The sequence below is a fragment of the Malus sylvestris genome, chromosome 7 (assembly GCF_916048215.2).
Source record: "Malus sylvestris chromosome 7, drMalSylv7.2, whole genome shotgun sequence".
In the NCBI taxonomy this organism is placed as follows: domain Eukaryota; kingdom Viridiplantae; phylum Streptophyta; class Magnoliopsida; order Rosales; family Rosaceae; genus Malus; species Malus sylvestris.
In genome coordinates, this window is record NC_062266.1 from 2,202,232 (window position 1) to 2,224,319 (window position 22,088).

General features: G+C 38.1%; 4 protein-coding genes across 9 annotated transcripts; 2 read left to right on the forward strand and 2 right to left on the reverse strand.

Annotated features, from left to right (window-relative positions):
• Positions 1-1,141: 1,141 nt before the first annotated feature.
• On the reverse strand, positions 1,142-3,778 carry LOC126628428 (serine/threonine-protein kinase-like protein At3g51990). Of its 2 annotated transcripts, none has more exons than XM_050298105.1 (2): positions 1,962-3,778; positions 1,142-1,489 (listed from the first exon to the last, which is right to left on the reverse strand). In XM_050298105.1, the coding sequence occupies exon 1, from the start codon at positions 3,486-3,488 to the stop codon at positions 1,992-1,994; it is 1,497 nt and encodes a 498-aa protein (XP_050154062.1). In that variant the 5' UTR covers positions 3,489-3,778; the 3' UTR covers positions 1,142-1,489; positions 1,962-1,991. The 2 variants fall into 2 exon arrangements, with proteins under 2 accessions (XP_050154062.1, XP_050154061.1); XM_050298104.1 differs by having other exon boundaries at positions 1,966-3,777.
• A 1,260-nt stretch (positions 3,779-5,038) lies between these two features.
• Positions 5,039-7,781, reverse strand: LOC126628429 (pheophytinase, chloroplastic-like). 2 transcript variants are annotated; one of them, XM_050298107.1, is made up of 6 exons: positions 7,609-7,781; positions 6,702-7,489; positions 6,192-6,418; positions 5,902-6,093; positions 5,638-5,794; positions 5,039-5,353 (listed from the first exon to the last, which is right to left on the reverse strand). In XM_050298107.1, exons 2-6 carry the CDS (start codon positions 7,452-7,454, stop codon positions 5,123-5,125), a joined length of 1,560 nt encoding a protein of 519 aa, XP_050154064.1. In that variant the 5' UTR covers positions 7,455-7,489; positions 7,609-7,781; the 3' UTR covers positions 5,039-5,122. The 2 variants fall into 2 exon arrangements, with proteins under 2 accessions (XP_050154064.1, XP_050154063.1); XM_050298106.1 differs by having other exon boundaries at positions 6,702-7,470; positions 7,609-7,780.
• A 3,728-nt stretch (positions 7,782-11,509) lies between these two features.
• Positions 11,510-17,522, forward strand: LOC126628430 (putative disease resistance RPP13-like protein 1). 3 transcript variants are annotated; one of them, XM_050298108.1, is made up of 4 exons: positions 11,510-11,733; positions 11,837-11,905; positions 12,775-17,173; positions 17,272-17,522. In XM_050298108.1, exon 3 carries the CDS (start codon positions 12,792-12,794, stop codon positions 17,133-17,135), a length of 4,344 nt encoding a protein of 1,447 aa, XP_050154065.1. In that variant the 5' UTR covers positions 11,510-11,733; positions 11,837-11,905; positions 12,775-12,791; the 3' UTR covers positions 17,136-17,173; positions 17,272-17,522. The 3 variants fall into 3 exon arrangements, with proteins under 3 accessions (XP_050154065.1, XP_050154067.1, XP_050154066.1); XM_050298110.1 differs by having other exon boundaries at positions 17,275-17,522; XM_050298109.1 differs by having other exon boundaries at positions 11,510-11,732; positions 11,862-11,905.
• A 230-nt stretch (positions 17,523-17,752) lies between these two features.
• Positions 17,753-20,896, forward strand: LOC126628439 (basic leucine zipper 19-like). Of its 2 annotated transcripts, XM_050298118.1 has the most exons (3): positions 17,753-19,555; positions 19,646-19,721; positions 19,827-20,896. In XM_050298118.1, the coding sequence occupies exons 2-3, from the start codon at positions 19,707-19,709 to the stop codon at positions 20,433-20,435; spliced, it is 624 nt and encodes a 207-aa protein (XP_050154075.1). In that variant the 5' UTR covers positions 17,753-19,555; positions 19,646-19,706; the 3' UTR covers positions 20,436-20,896. The 2 variants fall into 2 exon arrangements, with proteins under 2 accessions (XP_050154075.1, XP_050154074.1); XM_050298117.1 differs by having other exon boundaries at positions 19,646-20,896.
• The last annotated feature ends 1,192 nt before the right edge of the window (positions 20,897-22,088 follow it).

Here is a 22,088-nt window from a genome sequence, read left to right on the forward strand (position 1 = left end):
TAATGTAATAAGCGTGTATGTATTTGATTTATTTACATGAGACTTATCTACGAAGAGTCAATAATAATTTGATTTATCAGCACTTATGGTGTATTTACCACACGAGATTAGAGTGGGAAGAAACAAAATCGCACTCTTCACGACGCATTGGAGCATTTACTAGCATTTAGGGCATCAGAAGCGTCCACCTAATCTCAGAATGGGATTACTCAGACAGAGAAGTCAAATTCTTACTTTACCTGCATTTCAACTCCCCCTTAATTTAATTTTTCTTAATCCGATTACGTATTAGTAAACTAGCTATTTAGTATATGAGATCGGTGTCAATAAAGGGGTAGAAATTAGGAAATTGAACAGTAAAAGTAAAGGGACTGTTACAGATTAAATTAACTGACAAGACTAGGCATTTTCATGATGGGTAAACAAAGCAACAGTGTGATACTGTAAGAGAGTCAAACAAGAATTCAAAGTGATATGATCTAAGTTGAGCCCTTCGATATATTCTTGGTTGAAAATAATTCTACCTTGTCGACCTAATGTCAAACCCATCTAGAAGCAACAAATTGTCTACCATGTTACATGTACACGGTATCATCATCGAGTGCTTGCGATTTCTCATTTAATCCAAGTACGAGTCAATAAAGCATGATTAATCTATACCTTCAAAGAGAAGAATTAAGTCGTGCATCTACCAGCTACATCTGCGTTTTTTACGCAACGTGAATTTGTATTGTGGAAAAATCCAACTTAAATCGTGCTTTCAAATGGGTATTTACTTCGGGTCAAAGATTAAGAAAAAAAATGAGAGATTGGAGAAACTCAGATAAAAATAATTATTTAAGACTCGTTTGGAAATGCTTTAAAATGACTTGGGTTCCACAAACACTTGAAGTGCTTCGAGCAAGAAACATCAATTATGTGCTTCTTCCATGAAGCACTTCAAGTGTTTTTTTTCTAGGGTTCATTTGCAGTTTATTAAAGATTGATTCCAAAAATATTTTCATCAAACCACTTTTAGCGATTTTAAAAGCACTTTCAAATGAGGAGTCCGATTGATGATGATTAGTGATGAGTAAAAATGTTTATAATTTAATTAGTTTGAGATTGCAATGATGCGGGGAAACAATCAATACAATAAAGATGAGCAAAAGGGCACGTTTCTGCCAAAATAACATAAAGCTTTTCATCATGATGCACTATACACTTTCATGGCTTCTGTTGCAAGAATACGTACTAAAATATGGAAAAAAAATTGAGAGTAATTTTCGAAGCATGGGAAATTTTGGTCAAAAATAAAAATAAAAATAAAACTTGTAGATTGATACCATTCTACAATTTCGTGTGGACTAGAAGAGACGTTTTCTTCGTGACTTGTACATCTTCAACTTTCAACTTGAACAAAAATTTTGCTTCCACAAAAGTATCCATTGCTTCCTTTGACACGCATTGAATCCAGTGAATTATCGAATACGTGGACACCAATCAAAGCCTAACAAAAAAACAAAGTCGCATAGACATCTATGAGGCTCACAACTAAACATAAATCTCGTGGGATGCACACACACTTGAACCAAAAACAGACATTACAAAACTTGAAGGCATATGCAGTGCACCGAGCCACAGTTCTTCAAAACATTACTCTTGACTCGGCAAATCCTAAGGATCCTGGAAATTTGAACAATGCGGTAACAAAGATGCAGAACTACAAAGATCAAAAGCGGTATCACTTGGCATTTGACATATGTGAACTTTCAGACTACAAAAATCTTCATATCATTCGTCGACATTAAACAAATTACAAGACAAAAAATAAAAATGATCAAACAACTTACAATTGGGGAGATCAATTAACAACACATTAACAAATTAACGATTCACAAGACGTGAGGAAGCAAAACCAAGAACAAATAAGAGAGCAACAAATCTGCATCAATGTAAAATTTGCAAGCAAGAAAGCTTACATGCCTTCGTTCTATTCACATAAATCAAATTTATGCAGCAAGCTGTATACCAGCAGCTGCACGAGAATTGCCGCTCATATGAGGCATTGCATCATCTCTCCTTGAACATGTAAATGACTTTTTCCCAAAAGAATGATTTTGCATCAAATCAGGGACTCCTTTCCCATTACCAGGAGTTGATTGATTACTCCTACCAATATATCTTGCACTACCAAATCTAGAAACCAGATTCGCCGATTTTGAACTGGAGTCATCTCCATCTGCGTTACCATGGAACTCTGACTCCCCATCAGTACCTGCCATAAGCTCCATCAAATTGGTGCTAAACCCCAAATCTGAATAAACTCGCCGCGAATTCCTCAACGCTTGCCTAGTCAATTTAGCTTCTAGGGCTTCCAAATTCTCTTCTCCAACACCCTCTAGCTTCGAAGTCAAATGTGCATTCCTTGACTCAACCGGGCGCCCCATGGTCTCTACCATTGTACATGGATTGTTAAAACCATTCCACGAATGCAGGGGAACCAGTTTACTCAACCCAGTAAGCCAAACCACGACCTCCTTCATCGATGGCCTACGCTCCCTACAAGACCTCACACACTTGGCTGCAATCACAGCTAATTGCTTCCTCACAACAGGGTCTTTAGGAGGTACAATTCGCGGATCATAAACCGTTATCAGCTTCCCTCGCTTTATAAGCGGGATAGCCCAATCAACGATCGAAGGCGGAGAATGCCCAACATCAATAGCCTTCCTACCACTTATAATCTCCAACAACAAAATCCCAAAACTAAAAACATCAGTTTTAGTACTCAAATTGTCAGGGGTCACATAGCAAGGGTCCAAGTACCCCATCGTCCCCGCCGGCGGGGTGGACCGGAGCCTATACTCGTCGAACTGGCAGTACCTCAGAGCCAATCCAAAATCCCCCAACCGGGCATTGTAACTACGATCAATCAAAACATTAGCAGACTTAATATCTCTATGAATTACAGGTGGGTTCGATGAATGTAAAATGTCAATTGCCTTAGATGTTTGCAAAGCTAATCTAATCCTACGACCCCAATTCGGAGGCCGATTTGTACTCGAATGCAAAACATCGTACAGCGTACCGTTGCTCATGAACTCCACCACCAAAAGCCTTTCTTTCGAATCATTCGAAAACCCCAAAAGATTGACCAGCCTCGGACTCTGAATCTTGGACAAGATCTCGAGCTCGTTGTCGACCTCGTTGGCGGTCTCCGGCCCAGAAGACGAGGTGGGTCGGAGTCTCTGGCTGTGAGCTCTCGAGGGTCTTTTGACGGCAACAAGACGGCCGCGGAGCACAGCTTTGTAGACGTAGCCATGGCTGCCTTTGCCTAAAAGCTTCTGGTCGGAGAAGCCATTGGTGGCGGCGACAAGATCACTGTAGTCGAAGTGTTGGATCTTGATGGGGTTTTCCGGGGTGGCGGTGGCGGTGGTTTTGGACGATGAGGTTTGGGAATTGGCGACGGAGATGGCTGATTGAGCTCTGCAGGAAAGGTACCCCATTAAAGTAAAATCGAGATTTCGACTCTGTGTTTTGGTTTTCTGGATGGATTGAATGGGAGAGACGAGAGTTTGGTGTGATGAAATATACGTGACTTCGATTATATGAAATTTCCAGGACCAAAGTTGGTTGAAAATTGGGTTTTGTTGGTGTCGTGTTCTGCAACTGTTTGTGCGGTGTCGTTATTGTATATAAGCATATTATATTGACCCAAACAAAAGATGGTTGAAATTTGAGTTTTGTTGATCCCCTAGGCAAATTAGTATTTATTAAGGGAATAATTGTCTTTGTCTAATTAATGGAGTGATTTTTTAGTGAGATCGAAATATAAGGTGTACTACTCGTGTTCCGGTAACAATAAAAAATTTCTTTAATTGATGGGTCAATTCTTGCCAAAATGGGGTGGGGTTACTCTCGAGCAAGTCTTCTCTTACTCAATTTCTACCATCTCCACCCCAGTCCAAAAAGTCAGGCAGTTCATGGGCTTACAATTGCCTGACCAGCCCAGGTGGCGATTTTAGCCAGACTCTTTGCCCGAGTTTGATCTGATGCCAGCATGAGTTCGGCCATGTGCAAAAAAAAATTCTAAGTCAGACGCGTACAATGCTCGTGGGTGGCCCGTCATGTGACAAAAAAGCATCGTGAGGCTTGCGTTGCAAGTTGTCTAAAACGTGATAGAATCTGGGCTGTTGGATTTCCAACTGTCCTCATTACTTCAGCCATTTTTTTTGTTTAAACAAAAAAAGAAAAGGAAAGTGACCATTTTGTCCACATGGCACAATCTGGTACACTGTCTTGAAAATTAAATGAATCTAACAGTCCATATTAACTTGGTTAAAAAATAAAAATTGAGAAAAAGTACAAGACAAGAATTTTAATGTAATTCGGGATAATAATATGTGGCGTGACAAAATTGATATATATTTTTTAAAATAATGTTAATGTTTAATTTGGTTCGAAAATAAATAAAAAAAATTAAAAAAAGAAGAAGAAGAAAATGGAAAAAAGATTGAAATATTGCCTGCCTATAAATATCCAAAAGGTTACAAACAAAAAAAGAAGAGAGAGATAGCAAATGGAGGGAGAGATGATCAATTTCTTGAAGGTATGGTTCACAGTCTGTCACTGCAAATCTGCTGTGCCACTGCTATGGCACTGCCAAGTTAGTCTCCAAAGGGTGCAAAAGCGCGGTGTTTTGCACGGTGAAATGTTACGACCCAATTCTTACAGCAATTTAAGAGCTCTTGAGCACCATTTCTTTACTAGAGAAATGCTCTCCTACGCACATGATTGTTCGCATAAGTTGCACATAACCTATCCCCACCATATTGGCAGTATAATGATAGTACAATTAATGACGATACAGTATCCACATAAAGATACGTTGTCAATACGCTATCAATACGGGTTGCGGCCCACACCCACAGCCAGCGTGCCCTGGATAGAATTTTTGTTCTTTACAAATCAGTTTTAAGAAGCTAGTTTTACCCAGATGCTCTATAAAGGGTGGGAAGCATGAAAGGTCGTTGGATGGAGTGAGTAGATTGGAAGAGACAAGTAAAACATATGACAACTTTATATACGTGGAATATGTATATTAACAAAAGAATATATTTGTCAGATTTCTATATCTACATTATCTTCGTTGCAGGTTCATGAATCTGATATAAGAACTTATCATGTCCCAAAGTGAGAACCTGGATGCGAAGAACCGCACGTTTACTGACTTTTCCGATCCATCTCTGAGAAATTCCAAGTCCTTGGCAAGGTTGTTCGGCATACCTTCAGGGGCATCAAGCAAAGGTAATGCAACTGAACCCTCAGTCTCTAGGTTTTTGATCCACCCGCGTAACAAGTAATTCACAACCTACAGGACAATGACAATTAGTCTTCTAAGAACACAAAACAAGAAAGGAAATCATCAAGCAGGAAATCCAAAAATCCAATCGAAAGTGCTCCAACGAAAAGCTGATGGCGAATATGGTTTATGTACATTCTCTTCCTACATTACTGATCTAAAATACGCAAACTTTTAATGTGTATCCAAATGAAAAAATATATAACAGCGATAATATATTCCAACTATTCCTGAAATAGCAAGTATTCAATGCACGAACAAGGATATTTCGTGCTAATTAGTTAACTGCTTACCTCCGGAACTTCATCATGAGGGCAGTGACCAGCGGGACTAATCTCGTAATATGGAGCTTCAGGCACCTGTTGCTTCACCTGAAGGCCCCAAATAGGCTTCACCCATGGATCTTCTTTTCCATACATAAGACAAATTGGTATGTTGTTCATTTGACATCTACAGAAAAAAATGTACTGGTGCTTCTCAATTAACTTGCACCAGAAAAACGAAAGCACATACAAAATTGTCTTCATGCATATAAGTTAAACCCTTGTATTGTCTACCTGGCCAAAGCCTCCTTAAAGGATAATTTTCCCTGAGGAGCAAGCATAATCGAGGCCAATGATGCAGCAGCAGCTGGATGCTCTGACGTCTCAAGTATACGGGAAAATACTTTGTCAACGTTTGTAGAATGATCTGCATAAACTTGTTTGAGTATCTCTGCAATACTCTGAGGATCACTTATTTTTTGCCAACTGAAACCAATGAAGCAAATTAGAGCAGTTTATATACTAACTTACGACCTGAATCATAAAACATACCCCCAAGAATTTTGCCAGCTTTAAAAACTTACAGTATTTCTGTGATCTTTCTCACACTGGCAGGTAAAGGAAATGATCCTGCAGACGGGAATATTTTTGCTAGTGTTGGAGATCTTACGGGATTAGGTAAAAATCCCCAGAAAGGAGTTGCATTCAGCAAGGTAACACCTTTCACCAACTGAGGGTTACATGCGGCAAAATACAAAGCAACGAATCCTCCTAGCGAGTTCCCCACAATATAGACAGGTTCACCGATTACCTGCAAAGAAGAATGGTTGCATTTATATTGCTCATGAGTAACAACAGTCCGGGAAGTGATGAAGAAAGCTACTTCTCATATGGAAAAAAAAAAAAAAAAAACTAAAATTAGATGTTATTTCGCCGCAAAAAAGTAGAAGTCATACAAACTCAAGCAAAGGAGCCATGTAAGATGCTCAAATTAGCATAAACAACAATGGAAAGAGAAGAAAGGAAATAGACCAAGTCATCAAAAATGCTTCCCAAACTTTAACAAACAGAGGTGCCATGAGCTATAGTGTTACCTCTTCTATGAAGTAACGAACTTGATCCTGCCATAAGTCAATAGAGTAGACAAGCTCGCTTGCCCATGGTTCGGGTTTTTCTCCAAAACCCCACGCTAAATCTTGCCCGTCTGACAAACCTTCTTCACTAATACGAGGGGCAGGGTCTTCAAAGGGCAATGACCTACCCTGGCCGAGGAAATCAATTGCCCACACTCTAAAATCACGCCCCAAATCTTTCAGTTGCTTCTCATAGTGAAAAGAGCCAACCCCAAAACCAGGAAGAAACAGCACCGGAGGGGATCCCAAGTTCTCACATCCGGCTTTCTCATAATGCACATTGAACTTGGGCTTCCATTCCCAAAAACAACTACTCACTGGGGCACCAAATTCGCCTTTGGATTCATCCGGTAGACCAGGAATCGAAACCTTAGTAACGGATTCCGCCGTTTCTGAAACATTTGCATCCTCATCCGCGCCAATTACAAAGCCATTCGAGCTTCCACTTGATAAAACCGGACCAACATGCTTGAAGTTTTCACTGGTGTTCAATGACCTAAAACCTCCCCGGTATCTTAGTTGCTTCAAGAAAGACCGATCTAAACTGTAACACCTCAAAAGCTCGCTTCTGGGATCAAATTGAACACCACAAACTCCTTTTTTACTAACATCTGGGAGCCCGAATCGACATAAATTTGAGCTCTTCTCTACTAATTTTCCCCTTAAATTTACAGCATCACAGCACGGTGCAGAACTGTACGAGAGTATTTCCATATCCACTAAATATATTCTGCAAACATCAACCAAATCTGATATGAACAGAATTTCTAATCAATTTATCAATCATTAACTTATAAATTAACACCTAAAAACAGTATAAGATAAATAACTTAATAGAAATTCTTCTTCTTTTTCTCTGTTGGGTTACCTTTAAATTCAGCAGAGAAGTGTCATAACAGTTGCGATGGCATTCGTGGGATGCTCAGTCAGTCTTCTCCAAGTATTTAGGAGATTCTGCCAGAATCTAGAGAGAGAGAGAGAGAGAGAGAGAGAGAGAGAGAGAGAGAGGGAGAGGGAGTTGCTTAAACGCTTCTTCTTCCTTTCGAGACAAGGAAAGAGAGTGACTTACAAAAATTGTGTTGAATAATTAATTGTCCGTTAATCAACTAAACCCCACACCCCTCTACCGACCTAAAAACACAAGAGAAGTTTAGTACCTTGTGATGAAATTACTTGTACATTTGTTTTATAACCTTCTCCTAAACACGAAGCGTTCAACTAGTTAGTAACTTAATTTGAAGCTAATTATGTATTTGTGCTTGTTCCATAACATTTTTCCATGTTTCAAATCAAAAAGTGTTTTAATATCTGATTGTGGCAAAATAATTGACAAACCAAGTGTTGTCGAAAACACAATGAAATGTTCACGATAATAATCGAATAGCTCGAGGATTTCTAATTAAGATTATTTTTTTAAAAGTGATTTTGAATGAGGATCTAAAACAAAGAACGGTCAAATTATGAAAAGAAATATTATAAAGTGCTCACAAAAGCATAATTAACTTTATATTAAATTACTAACTGATTAACGTTGGAGCGCTTTTATTTTCTTAGTAAACAGGTTAGCGGTCCAACAAAGAAAAACAAGATTGGATTTTACAAAAAGGTTTGGGTAGAAAAAGCAGAGAAAAAAAAACAAAGGAAGCAATAAGAAAGAGTAAACTGTAGCAATATATACTTAACTTTAACTTAATTGGAGCAATGGTTGTTCAACGAAAAATTCATTACCATTAGTTACTCAACTCATCAAAACGTGCAGCTATGGTCCCTCAACTAAAAATTCATTACAATTGGTCCTCAACTTTAATCTAACTGGAGAAATTGTCTCTCAACTTTAACCTAATTTGAGCAATGATCTCTCAACTTTAACCTAATTCGAGCAATGATCTCTCAATTTTAACCCAATTGTAGCAATAATCCTTCCAACATAACTCGTTTTGACAAAATTCTAACGAAGTTGACGAAAATGACCATAGTTATACGTTTTGATGAGTTGAGGGACTTCAATTGTAGCAATGATCTTTCCATCATAACTCATTTTGACAGAACTTTGACGAAATTGATGAAAGGGACCATAACATACATTTTGATGAGTTGAGTGACCAATGGTAATGAATTTTTAATTGAGAGATCATTGCTCTAATTTGATTAAAGTTGAGAGATAATTGCTACAATTCATTCAATAAAAAAATTGAGAAAAAGACAAGTGTAGAGAAGACAGTAACATCAATATCATTGGTTCAACCAGATTCTTCAAAAGCAATGTTCCTCTGCAACTGAAATAGATTCCAATACCTACAATCGGATTCCAAGCGCCAATCAATCATGTTTCAGTGGGTCCAATCGCTTAGCAAAATCGAAGGGCAATATATCATACGCTGCCGGTTCGGGTACAGTGCTAACACGTATTGTGGGTCGCAGCAGAGTGCGCCTAAGCGAGCTATTTCTTTACGCAAATGGATATATTATTTCCTCTTCTTTGTGTTGTTTGACACGTTTAATGCACTTAAGTTTGAAAAAGACCTATTTGTTGATTTCTCACTCGAATCGAACTTGTGAGGTGTGATAATTTCTTTCTGAATTAATTTTAGCAAATTACCTCTAGACTTTCATAATTAGCCAAAATCATTCATGCCGTTAGATTTTTTATATGATATTTTATTTATTCTGCTCATGTTATATTCATGTGAGAAAATTATAAACACAAAAACGTCATTTTACACATAAATTAACATATATCTCCTTTCACTCACTTTGACTAGCTCAGCTCAACTCGCCACAACAACCTCCTTTGACGCAACACATGACAGATGATATCTCCTGATTTCTTGGAGTTGTTTCCTGTTTCATTAAGATTTCCTATATCATTAAAACATTCCTTTTATGTATTCATTGATAATTCACCTTCTGGATTATCGAGGGATTGAGCAAGTTTAGCTTCTCTTACCTTTGCTATATTTCCTGCATTTGCTGCTGTGCATTATCTTTTAACACAAGCTAACGAAGACACAAACGTAAACCCCAAAAAAACAATATTCTCGAATCCATCAGAATTAGGAGAAAACAAAAAGGTTTATTTGACTAATTCTTGAATCCACATTACAATAAAAGCCAAAAGGCTCCAATAGAGACTTAAAACTCAGCCCTGGAAAGTTCATGGGTATTTGAGGAAGTGAAATGACATAAATCAAACGGAAAACCGGAAGTTTTATTTTATTACAAACATTAAACGTTGTTTAGGAGGCTGAAAAACATCATTTTTTTGCGTTAAACATGATGAGGTCATGGTAACCATGAGTCTTGTTCTTCTTGCAATTCTCTTTAAAACAATGTATTACACGTCCAATTTTGATTCCAGAAGATTTCTTATTGCATTTTCTGTAGTCATAGATTGAATTCAATATTTCTCTGCTTTATTTCTTCTATTCTAGAATTTGAAACATTTTTTTCTCATCTTTCTTCGATGAAATTGACCTATATCTTATCTTACATTAGACTTCTCCACTTGAAAGAAACTCAACTGCGAATTCGTCTTTAAATTGACACTGACACTAGGAATCACAAAGCTAGATAATCACATATAATCTTTAACATGAGGAGCACAAACTTCTTCAAACATGGATGGTATAACCATGTATTCGGTTCCATAAATAACATTTGAATATGTAGTTGACTCATCTTGTCGTCCGGGTTCACATGCTTGGTAGTTCCTCGTGTTTGATAATGGCTTATCTTCAATCGCGACATCACTTTGTATTGGGGACTCGATTCATGTGCTTGGTAGTTCATCGTGTTTGATAATGGTTAGGTATATTCATGTGCAAGGTTTTATGTCTAGTTAGATGACCATTATAATAAATAAACATAAAATCATGTACATGAATCTTAACATATTTTGGCATGAAAACCATTCACAATGCAGGTATAAGGCCACATGGCTGAATCAGAGGTATTGAGAACTCATAGGTATTCATAATTAATGTCTAGTTATTTATATGACAATCATTCAACTGTAACAGACTACTCAAGCAAAGTATGATCGTAAGTTAGCAAGTCAACACTAAACTACAATAATGTTTTCCTGTTTTGGACTGGAAGTCTAATTAAACAAACACTCTATAAGAAAAGAGAGAGCTTACTTAAGCTTGGAGAATTGCTTACTTGAATATGTACACTTGCTCTTTAATTAATATAATATGGATTACAAAAATATGGAAGGTTACAGAGATGAAAGTTTACAAAGTGTGGAAGAAAGCTTTGAATACTTGCTCGGTGTGAGGGTTGAGGAGTTTATGTTTTTCTCGTGTGTTTTTTGTGAATGAAGGAAGGCCTTAGTTTATACAGATACGAGATTGCAAGATTACAAATAACTTTTCAAAGAGTTACAAGAGTACAATTATTTACAGAATTTTTTTTTTTCCAAAGAAAAACTTATGGAAAATATTTGGAAATTTTAAATTTTAACCAAAATGACAAAAATATGTTATAAATAAATAGTAAATATAGCAATATTTCGTTAAAACTTTATTTTTTTTCATGGTTGTCACTATTTCTTCTTGAAGTATTCAGACTGTTTCTGCATGATGCGATGAGTTTTTCATTAATTTTTAGGAAAACTAATGACAATGGCTTGAAAACTTTAGGTTTTAACGATAAGGACAAAATAAATGCTAAAATGAATAGTAGCAGATTTGACTTTTTAGTGTAAAAGTGTAATTTTTTATTAAAATAAACCGTCCCGTGAGTTTTTCGTTAATACTCCCTTAATTTTTCCCAAAAGAATTGAAAAATGAAAAGTTGACCTGGTGAGTTAGTTAGGGAGAGAAGAGATCCATTCTTCTTCTTCGTGAAGACCATAAGCAGCAAAGAGACGAAGTCTCTGTTCTCCTCTCCTCCTCCAAGATCTTATTTTCTTTATAATTCTCAAAATACAAGCCCAAATTTGATGCCGTTTTCAACCACGAGATCCACGAAACGAGCTCTAAATATCAAGGTATTTTTTTGTTTGTTTGTTTGTTTGTTTTTGTTTTGGTCCGTTTTAGAAATATCCTCAATTCAGAGATTTAATCTAATTGAGATAATTTTGTAACTTGAAGTGTTGTTTGAGTTGCTTATGAGCTCGGGAAGCTAATTTGACGAATTGGGGACTCGATTGATACTTTTGGGTAAGTTTCTAATCCGTTATGTACAATTCCAATGAGGAATTGTTCTTTTAGTTGGAGATTTTTACCAATTGAGTTAAAAATTCGAAATTAATTTTTGGTTAGTTACTTGATAGTGAATTTGGAATTTATGTAATGGGTAGTTTTTTGCATGAAGAACAAGTAAAAAATCTGGAAAAAATGTCCCTGCTGCTGCTGTACTGTTTTCTGCAGTGCACAGAGCCATTTTATAAATTTGAATTTACTTTTGCGGCAGTTTGATGATTTTCTAAAAATAGAGGGTTCCAACTGTAGTTGCTAGAAAGTGCAGTGGTAATTTATAAATTTAAGAAAACTTATTGGGCAACATGCTTGCTATACAGCAAGAGACCATGAACATGCTTACTCGAGGGTACTTGGGAAATTGGGAATACAATGCTACGGCGATTGAGCGTGCATTTTTGGGATCGGCTTGGGGCGTGAGGACGAGCATTGCTCTCTTCTCTGTTATTTACTTTGTCACATCCTTGGTTATTCTAATGTTGTCCAAATAGCTCAAGAAAGTTTCCCCCAGTAATGAATACACCACCACTTGTCTTCAACCAACAATTTTCTTCTGAAATATTGAAGTGCAATAATTTTTTCTCCTTTCTGGCAGATAAATCAAGTACATTTTATGCCTTTTTTCAAAATAAAAAATGAAAAATCTCGGGCTTGGTTGACGAAATTGTCCGAATTAAAGGTTAAATTGCTAGTTAGCTTAAGCAATATATGGCATATACTACAATTCTACAAAGCAACAAGTTGACAGCTTTCTTTCTCTATACATTTATGTCTTTCTGTATCTCATTTGACTTACTCCCCTTCCCTCTTTCTATCTCTCATTTCCTCAGAAACATAAACTGCAACCATGCCTTTGAGAAGAGCCTTTGAATCTGCTTCTGTAAGCCTGCTGCTTAACAAGTTGGCCAATCAAGATGTAATTGATTTTTTCCTCAAGTGGAAACTGGACGGCTCGCTCTTAACAAAGCTCAAGACAAATTTGCACATAATTCATGCAGTTCTCAATCATGCTGAGGAGAAGCAAGTCAAAGACTTATATGTCAAAGCTTGGATTGAAGAGGTCAGGGTTGCGGCCTATGATGCTGAGGACATTGTGGATGAGCTTGCTAACGATGCGCTTGAATCGCAATACAATAATCAGGCATTGAACTATGTCTGTGACTCTTTGAATGCAAATGAAACAGTCAAGGAAAGCCTGGACTTTAAGATGAAAGACGTTGGTAATGCTCTGAATCCATTTAAGGAACGTGTAGAGCCAAAGTTGGAAAAGATCATAAAAAGATTAGATGAAATTGCAAAGCAAAAAGATATTCTTCGTTTGAGAGAAGATGCTGGAGGGATGTCGTCTGGGATTGATAGATTGCCGACAACTCCAATGGTTAATGAATCTCATGTTTATGGCAGAGAGTTTGATAAGGAGGAAATAGTCAAGTTGCTGGATTTGGGTAAGGAAAATGATGATGGGATTTCCATAGTTCCAATTGTAGGCATGGGAGGCATGGGAAAGACAACACTAGCTCAAATTGTGTATAATGATGAGGTCGTGGGTCAGCATTTTAACTTGAAAGCTTGGACCTGTGTGTCTGATGTATTTAATGTCTGCAGGATAATTAAAACACTTGTTGAGTCGGCGACCAAGAGTACTTCAAGCACAAACAATCTGGAATTACTTCAAGAAAATCTGAAAAAATTGTTGGACAAGAAGAAATTTTTGGTCGTTTTGGATGACGTCTGGATTGATGTCCGGAATGATGAAGGTTGGGATGCATTAATGATACCTTTCAAGGTTGGCGCTCCAGGGAGTAGAATTATAATAACAACACGCTCTGAAAGTGTTGCATCAACTGTGGGTGTGGGCACTGTTGTACCTTACAATTTGAAGGCATTGTCGGAAAATGATTGCCAGTCATTATTTGAACAAATTGTGTTTAATAACAGAAGTTTAGATGCCTATGGAAACTTCAAAGTGATTGGCAAGAAAATTGTAGAGAAGTGTAAAGGGTTGCCTTTGGCTGTGAAGGCACTTGGGGGTCTTCTGCGTGCTGAACCTGAAATGGATGAGAATTTCTGGAATGATATCTTGAAAAGCAAGATGTGGGAACTTCCGGACAACAACATTCTACCAGTGCTAAGGTTAAGCTACCATTACCTCCCTGGGAATTTGAAGCGATGCTTTGCTTATTGCTCAATGTTTCCTAAGGACTATGAATATGAGATAGAGATGTTAGTCATGCTATGGATGGCCGAGGGTTTTGTGGAGCCAGATGGAAATAAAAGAATAGAAGATGTAGCTGGAAGATATGTTTCGGAATTACTATCTAGGTCCTTCATCCAACATTACCTCAATGACGCGAAACGATTTGTGATGCATGACCTCATCCATGATCTAGCGCAATCTGTTTCTGGAAAAACATTTTTCAGGTTGGAGGAAAATGCAGAGAGTAATAGTGAGCTGCCCACAAAAACTCGTCACTTGTCATACATTCGCAATCCTGAAGATGTTTTTCAGAAATTTGAGCCATTCAGCAAAGTTGAGTGTTTGCGAACATTTCTACCATTACATCCGTTGCATGGGTTCAGTCTTGGCAGCATAACTGACAAGGTTCCTCGTGATATGATGCCAAAAATGAGATTCTTGCGGGTGTTATCCTTTAGTGGTTATCTCATAGCTAAGTTGCCAGATTCAATTGGCAATTTGAAAAGTCTTCGTTACCTTAATCTATCTCATTGTGAAATAGAAGAGCTACCTAAGTCAACAAGCAGCCTATACAATCTGCAGACGTTGATATTATTTAGATGTGTATCCCTTACCACACTGCCTACAGATATGGGAAACCTTAAGAATTTACGGCATCTCAACCTTATTGGAACTAACCTGAAAAGTATGCCTCTGGGAATGGGAAGATTGACTAACCTTCAAATGCTGTCAGATTTTGTTGTGGGGAAAGCCACCGGATCAGGGATAGCTGAGTTCAAGGATTTGTCACATCTTCGAGGTTCCCTTTCCATTTCTGGTTTGCATGAGGTGGGCAGCGTTCGAGATGCAATTCAGGCCAAATTGGAGGCAAAAAATTATCTTGATGAGCTAGTTCTGGATTGGAGCAGCAATGGTGATAGTTCACGAACTGAAAAAATTGAGACGGATGTACTCGATGCATTACAGCCTCATGAAAACCTGAAGAAACTCACCATCAAGTACTATGGTGGTACCGAATTTCCAAGTTGGATGACTGATCCTATGTTCAGTAACATGGTATATCTGCATCTTTACGGTTGCACAAAGTGCACATCTTTACCATCCCTTGGCCAACTACCTTCTCTTAAAGACCTTGTAATTGAAGGAATGGATGGAATAAATCATGTTGGACTTGAATTTTTTGGGGATGGTGATGATTATCGAATTCCATTTCCGTCGTTGGAGACTTTGAGATTTGAGAACATGAAAGAGTGGGAGGAATGGTCATCTATAGAAGATGGAAGACTCGATGGATTTCCTGGCCTTTGTGAGCTTTCCATATTCAGATGTCCGAAGTTAAGAAAGTTCTCGCATGGATTTTCCTCCCTGAAAAAGTTGCGCATCAAGAACTGTGCAGCTTTAACTACTTTTTCTCGTCTTTCTGGACTTGGAAACTTGGAACCTGCAGAATTCCCAAGCCTTCGACAGCTTGTTCTCGTAGGTTGTAGTGAGCTTGATGAACTTCCTGTTACGATTCCTTCATTGGAATATCTAGAGATAGATGGTTGTAAAAATTTGGCTGCACTTCCAAGGCTAATGGGCCTTATTACATTGTCTGTGTTAGATTCTAGTGTTGAACTACTTGGATGCATGATGGAACTAAGCTCACTAACCTCTCTGCACTTGAATAATGTTTCACATGTCAAGTCTCTGCCTGAGGGCTTGGTGCAACATTTCACAAAACTTGAAGAGTTGAGTATTGATAGCTTTCTCGAACTTGAATTCTTGTCAATTGAGAGATTGGGACTGGCAGGTCTTGCATCCCTTGGACGCTTGACCATCTCCAATTGTCCTAATTTCATTGCCTTGCCAGATGAAGCGGATAAGCTCCCGCCTGTGCTTAAATATTTGAGTTTGAAACATTCTCCAAGCCTGGTGAAGTTTCCACATGAGCTCTACAAACTGAAGTGTCTTACAGAGTTGAGAATTGAATGGTGTCCAACGCTTGAATCATTTCCAGATACAGGGTTGCCGTCCATGCTTAAGCGTCTTGTAATCAGTGATTGTGCTGGTTTGAAGAGCCTTCAGAAGGAGGTGATGAGCAACAACAATAGCCTTGAGTACTTGGAGATACGTAAATGTTCTTCTTTGACATCATTTCTTGAGGAAGGAAACTTGCCTCCCACCCTCAAACATGTAAAAGTTTGCTATTGCAGAAGCCTGCAATCATTGCCGGAGGGTTTGACGTGCAAAGACAACATGACGCTTCAGTTTTTGGAGATAGACAACTGTCCCTCTCTCATGTCATTCCCAAGGGGTGAGCTACCCAGAACACTTGAACGCCTTGAGATCAGCGACTGCTCTAAACTCTGGACCTTGCCATCCAGCCTTCTCAACCTCCTGAATCTGGAAATCTTGCAAGTAACTGGATGCCCCTTTCTTGAGAGTTTTCCGAAAGGCGGGTTGCCAGCAAACATAAAATCAGTTATAATTTCTGAATGTGAGGAGCTCAAGTCCCTACCGGAGTTCATTTACAAACTTAAACGTTTGCAAAAACTTGAGATATCTGGTTGTTCTAATCTCATCTCCTTGCCAAAGCAAGGTCTGCCCACCAGTTTAAGATTACTCACAGTTACAGATTGTGAAAAGCTCAATCCCATACATGAATGGAAGCTTCACAAACTCCACTCTCTTCATGATCTCACCGTCGGTGGATTTCCTGGCCTTGTATCCTTCTCAAACGAGTACCTTCTTCCCAACAATATAACATCCCTCATCATCCAAAGACTCCCAGATCTTGGATCCATATCGGAGGTGCTTGAAAATCTCTCCTCGCTTCACAAATTGGTTATCAGGGAGTGTGATAAGCTCCAATATTTGCCAGTGAAGGGGCTGCCAGCAACGCTTTGTCACCTATCAATTCATCGCTGCCCTCTTCTGCTGCATCGGTGTGAACGAGACAAAGGAGAGGATTGGTCCAAGATTGAAAACATCCCCTATGTGCATATGAGTTAATGGCATTAAGATAATGAGAAACACAGAAGTTTTCTCAGGTATGCTTCTCATTTCCTGACAAATTTACGTTCATATTTTAGCACTATTTCCACACTTACAAGTTCATATAATCACCCCGCTTTGTAAAAAATTGCAGCAGCACTACGACTGACGAAGGACGAGCGGCTTACATTCGCTGCCCGTAGCTGTGACCTTGTTACAGCCAAGATGTAAATACAAAGCATCTTCTTGCTCAAAGCACCTCCCGTCTCACATTCATTGAATTCAGGTCAAGTACTGTTTGTTATTTGGCTCCAATTTTTTAAATACGAACTCTACTTAGACTCATTAAATGTAAGAAGTCATTCTTCTTTACAATCGATCACTATTTGACAAACTTATGAAAAACCTCATGACGAGTACAAAAAGAAAAACTTCTACAAACGTTTCAAAACATACTTTTCCTACTAGAAGGGAAGACTCATTTGTCATCACGGACTTTCTTATGGTATTTAGGAGTATCGGATAATCTAGATTGGGATTAGCATGGGTGTTGGCATCAAATCAGTATTCTCATTTGTACTGAAATCACTGTTATAAAAAACGCACCCCAAGGCGCGTCTAGAGGGCTTTGGATGGGGGGCCGGGGTGAGGTCTGCCCAATGGGAGTAGGCGAAAACTCGCCTACATGTTATTGAGGCGCACCTTAGGGCGTTCTGAGGCGGTCAAAATCCTTGAAATTTTTTGGGACCCCTCGAAGTCAAAGGTTGGGCCCCTAGGCTTTGCACTTTTTCCCCCCCTTCAATTGCAGCAGCAGCATCTTTGAAGATGATTGCGAAAAAGGTTTTTTTTATTTTCATTTTTTTAAGACATGGGCTAAAACAATGTTGTTTTGGTCAAGTTTTTAATTTTTTTTTTTGGATAATTTAGTCCAAAACGACATCGTTTCGGCTCTATACTTTAAATAATCCACAAGTCCTTTTTTTTTTTTTTAATATAATCCACAACAGTCTCCCTTTTCTTTAACCCTTTTCTTTATAAACCATAGCAGTGCCCTATTTTTTATAACTCATATAGGTCCTTAATTATCTAGGTCGCAGAAGGCTTCATCTCAAGTCTCAAGGCTTTTGTCTAGGCGGGACTATCCATAAAACATCTCAGCTGCGCCTTCGCCTTTTAAAACATTGATTGAAATTGACATCGGTAATTAGCACCAATTTTCTTTTTGGAAAACTCATGATGTGGTATGATACCATCATGAATTCGACGACTCCAACAACAATATAGAACAACAGTATTATTACTCATTTCCAGAAGAGCGTCTGCGGCTGCCAAGCTCACTTATCTGTCCATCTCCAATCTGCCGAGTCTTTGGACCATCCGAGGCAATTCAGTTTGAATCTCCCGACTTGGACTCGACGACTCTACTCTTACTCTCGGCTGCAGATCTCGTCCGAGCCTTGGAACCTTCGGACCATCCTACCAACCCAAAATTCTTCTCCTCCAAAAAATACGACGACCGTTTTGTCACATTCCCTTTCATTTTATGACCTCTAATTCACAAGTCGACAGCAAAAAGAATTTTATTTACAAGTTCCACAAATAAAGGAAATCTATATCAGTTGCCAAACAACTTTCAGTTTTCATTTTATTTGTAAATTAAAAACTGTTACCAAAGAAGTTTAAAACAGGCCATTTTATGGCCACAAAGTACGAGAATAAACCCAATTTAAAGGAAGAAACTGAAAGGGAAATGTTGTTTAAACCTAAATAAAGATAAATGTGTGAGAATTTAAAATGAGTGTGGAAATTAGCTCCCGATCTGAAAAAAACGTAATACACTGTGACACTGGCACATATAAAAATATAAAATATGTCATGTGTAGTATCTGAAGACCGGGAATAAAACTGCACCAGTTAGTACTGTAGATGTTTGACATTTTATCCTCCAACAAAAGTGCTGGAGTGTTTGACTTCTAAACGATCATGTTCACAGAATCCTAGGCAAAAATCAGGTAACTAAATCATACTGCTTTCACAAAGAATTCCACAGTTTTCTGCCTCGTCTTCTTGCTTTTCATATATTCTGCAACGAAAGTCTGCTTTTTATATTCTGTTCTGTTCCATCATATATTATTGCCCCACTTGAAGTTGTTCTCCTCACCACCTGTGGAATCGAATTTATCAATTACTTTCTACTTCTGGTTTCAGCTCATGGTTGATTTTATGCTTATATGTTCAAATAAGTTAACTGAATATTTTTCAGAGGGATCTGTTGCTTGTATATATTCTTGAATTGTATTTTATTTGGATGCAGCTAAAGGAGACTCCGCCGAAATTTTGATAAATTCCTTTCGCTAATGAAATTTGTCTTCAAAGTTCATCTCACTTCAATTTTGAATTCCGGATCCGTACCTGCAGTCAAAACCTCATACTTTTGAGTAAGAACTAAGTTTGGTTTAATTATGCTTCAAGTTATTATAATTTGTATACCAATAAAATGGGAATTGGCCCAATTGTTTATTTTGCAGATACATATTTCTTGTGTTGTTTAGCTTGAAGTAGTTCTTATTTCAAGGAATCAAAGAAAACATGGATGATGGGGAGGTGGTTGCTTCAGACCATGCTTTTCTTCCAAATCCCAATTGCTTTAGCAATTTTCCAGGTTCAACTTCTGTAGATACATTTTTTGATGAAATTCTGAACACGCAGACATGCACTCACACTCACACTTGCAACCCGCCTGGCCCTGATGCTGCCCATACACATACTTGCTACCACACACACACTCAAGTTCTTTCGTCCGAAGATGACGATGATGATAGTAAGAATAAAGAGCGTTCCATCCCGAAACCACGAAGAAGAAGGCCTCTGGGCAATAGAGAAGCCGTTCGAAAGTACAGGGACAAAAAGAAGGCGCACGCAGCGTATTTAGAAGAGGAAATCAGGAAATTGCAGGTGTTGAACCAGCAACTTGTTGGGAAAATACAGGCACAGGCAACTCTTGAAGCTGAGTTTTTAAGGCTGAAAGGCCTTGTGCTGGAACTTAGACGAATGATTGATAATGAGTTGGGTGCTTTCCCCTTCCAAAAACAATTGAACAGTAATACTTATTTCAAGGAAAGCCAGTGTAATCTGCAGTCTAGTGTTGGGGCAATGGGACTTCATTGTCAAACCGATTTACCATGCTCCTGTCCACCTGTTGGGTCATCCGTCCAGGCGGGTATCGGTGCAAGGGAAAAAACGATGGTGTCATCAGGAAGAAATTGTCAGCCTGCAGTAATTGATTGCCGAGCAAATACAAATGAGGCGTCAACATAAGCTGAGTAATTTACTGAAGCAACTATAGCATGTAAGTTCCTTGTATACCAGAGTAAAAATCCGTAAACTACATATGACGATAAGAGCATGTTTGCTTATTAGGTATGGAATACAAAGATGGCCCGTATATAAAGAAAATTGAGGTTCCACCATAAAACCAATTGACAATATATAAAGTAGCACAACCTCTTATAAGTCTATGCAAGGCCTTCCTCCTATCAATGTATAACTCGTTCCCCTCACGTGTGGCAAATTTTCGAGCCTAATATGTGGACAACACAACGGGGTGACGGGAGCACATGTGGCAATTTGGCTTCACACGTGGGACAACCTACTCTGATACCATAAAGAAAGTTGAGGTTTCACCATAAAACCAATTGGCAATATGGGGAGTAGCCTAACCTCTAATAAGTCCATGCAAGGTCCCTCCTCCCATTAATGTGTGACTCATTTTCAACAGATGTCATTCTCATTCCTAACATACTATCCTTCATTATCTAAAAGATTAGGAATGAAAATATTGTGTCATGTTGTAAATATGTGTTTGATTCCCAATTTCAACAAGATATCATTAACAAGGGACTCGTAACAAGGGTTTTATCCTATACCAGAATAATTTCCCGAAAATGTAAGTAAACGTGTCCTATCATATTTTAGCGTGTAATACTTTGTGTAGAAGACATGTGAGTTTATGTTCATAATATTTGTTGTGAATAACTCAAATCATGACTTCTCTTCGTTTCTTGATGCATGCTTATAAAATTTTTGTGGATGGAGTTTAATTAGAAATGAGAAGTCCTTTCTCAGACCGTATATTGGGACTTGATTGTTGTTCTGCCACCAATCTATATGATGTTCGACAACATGATGAAGATGCTAAGTTTTCTTTTCCTAGCTTCCTTTCTCTGTCAACTTTTCTCGACTGTGTTTTCATCGTTTCAGTCTCTGGTCGTCTGAATATTTCATTTTGCTTCCCTGGAATTGTTAAACTTTTGAACTATGAGCAGACCCCATCTTAGAAAGCCAGGTTTTCACAAAAAAGGGCGTTGAGGGTGCACACTATTACAGTGTGTAGCGTATAAAGCCCATTGTCAATGATTTAAGGGAACTTTAACGAAAAGCACCTGGTACTGTTCACTTTAACGAAAAACCACATTTTTACACTAAAAAGTCAATCCTGGTACTATTCACTTTACCCTTTATTTTGTCCTTATCATTAAAACTCAAAGTTTTCAAGCCCTTTTCATTAGTTTTCCTATGATTTAATCCAAAAAAGAAAGATGTTATCAAAATTGATCTTATGGTGTCCATTCCGTAGAAATATTCTCTTGCAATTAAGACATGGTTTTAATAAAATCAATCATCTAATAAATGTTTGCCATGTATTTAAAAAGTGCAGCATCGGTCGAATAAATGTTTGTTACATAATGTCTTCGGTTACATGAGAGACTCTCTCTTTTTTGTTAAGGTTCATCACAACCCTATTATATATAGTATTGATTTGCTCAGTTAATATTCTTTTTTTAGCATAAACGATATTTCACACTAATCTACACTAAGGAGAAATGTGAGGTTTGAATCCAAAATACAGTGGATTGAACAAGAAGACCATAACCACCAAGGGTATCTACCATTTGTTGAGTTGATATTTTT

Excerpts from the sequence above, each read along its gene's own strand:
- LOC126628428 (XM_050298105.1), bottom strand. The coding sequence starts at position 3,488 with ATGGGGTACCTTTCCTGCAGAGCTCAATCAGCCATCTCCGTCGCCAAT.
- LOC126628429 (XM_050298107.1), bottom strand. The coding sequence starts at position 7,454 with ATGGAAATACTCTCGTACAGTTCTGCACCGTGCTGTGATGCTGTAAAT. Across the intron at positions 6,419-6,701 it reads TTCGTTACTTCATAGAAGAG|GTAATCGGTGAACCTGTCTA; the intron begins GTAACACTATAG and ends TCTTCTTTGCAG. Across the intron at positions 5,354-5,637 it reads CTCATGATGAAGTTCCGGAG|GTTGTGAATTACTTGTTACG; the intron begins GTAAGCAGTTAA and ends ATTGTCCTGTAG.
- LOC126628430 (XM_050298108.1), top strand. The coding sequence starts at position 12,792 with ATGCCTTTGAGAAGAGCCTTTGAATCTGCTTCTGTAAGCCTGCTGCTT.
- LOC126628439 (XM_050298117.1), top strand. The coding sequence starts at position 19,707 with ATGGATGATGGGGAGGTGGTTGCTTCAGACCATGCTTTTCTTCCAAAT.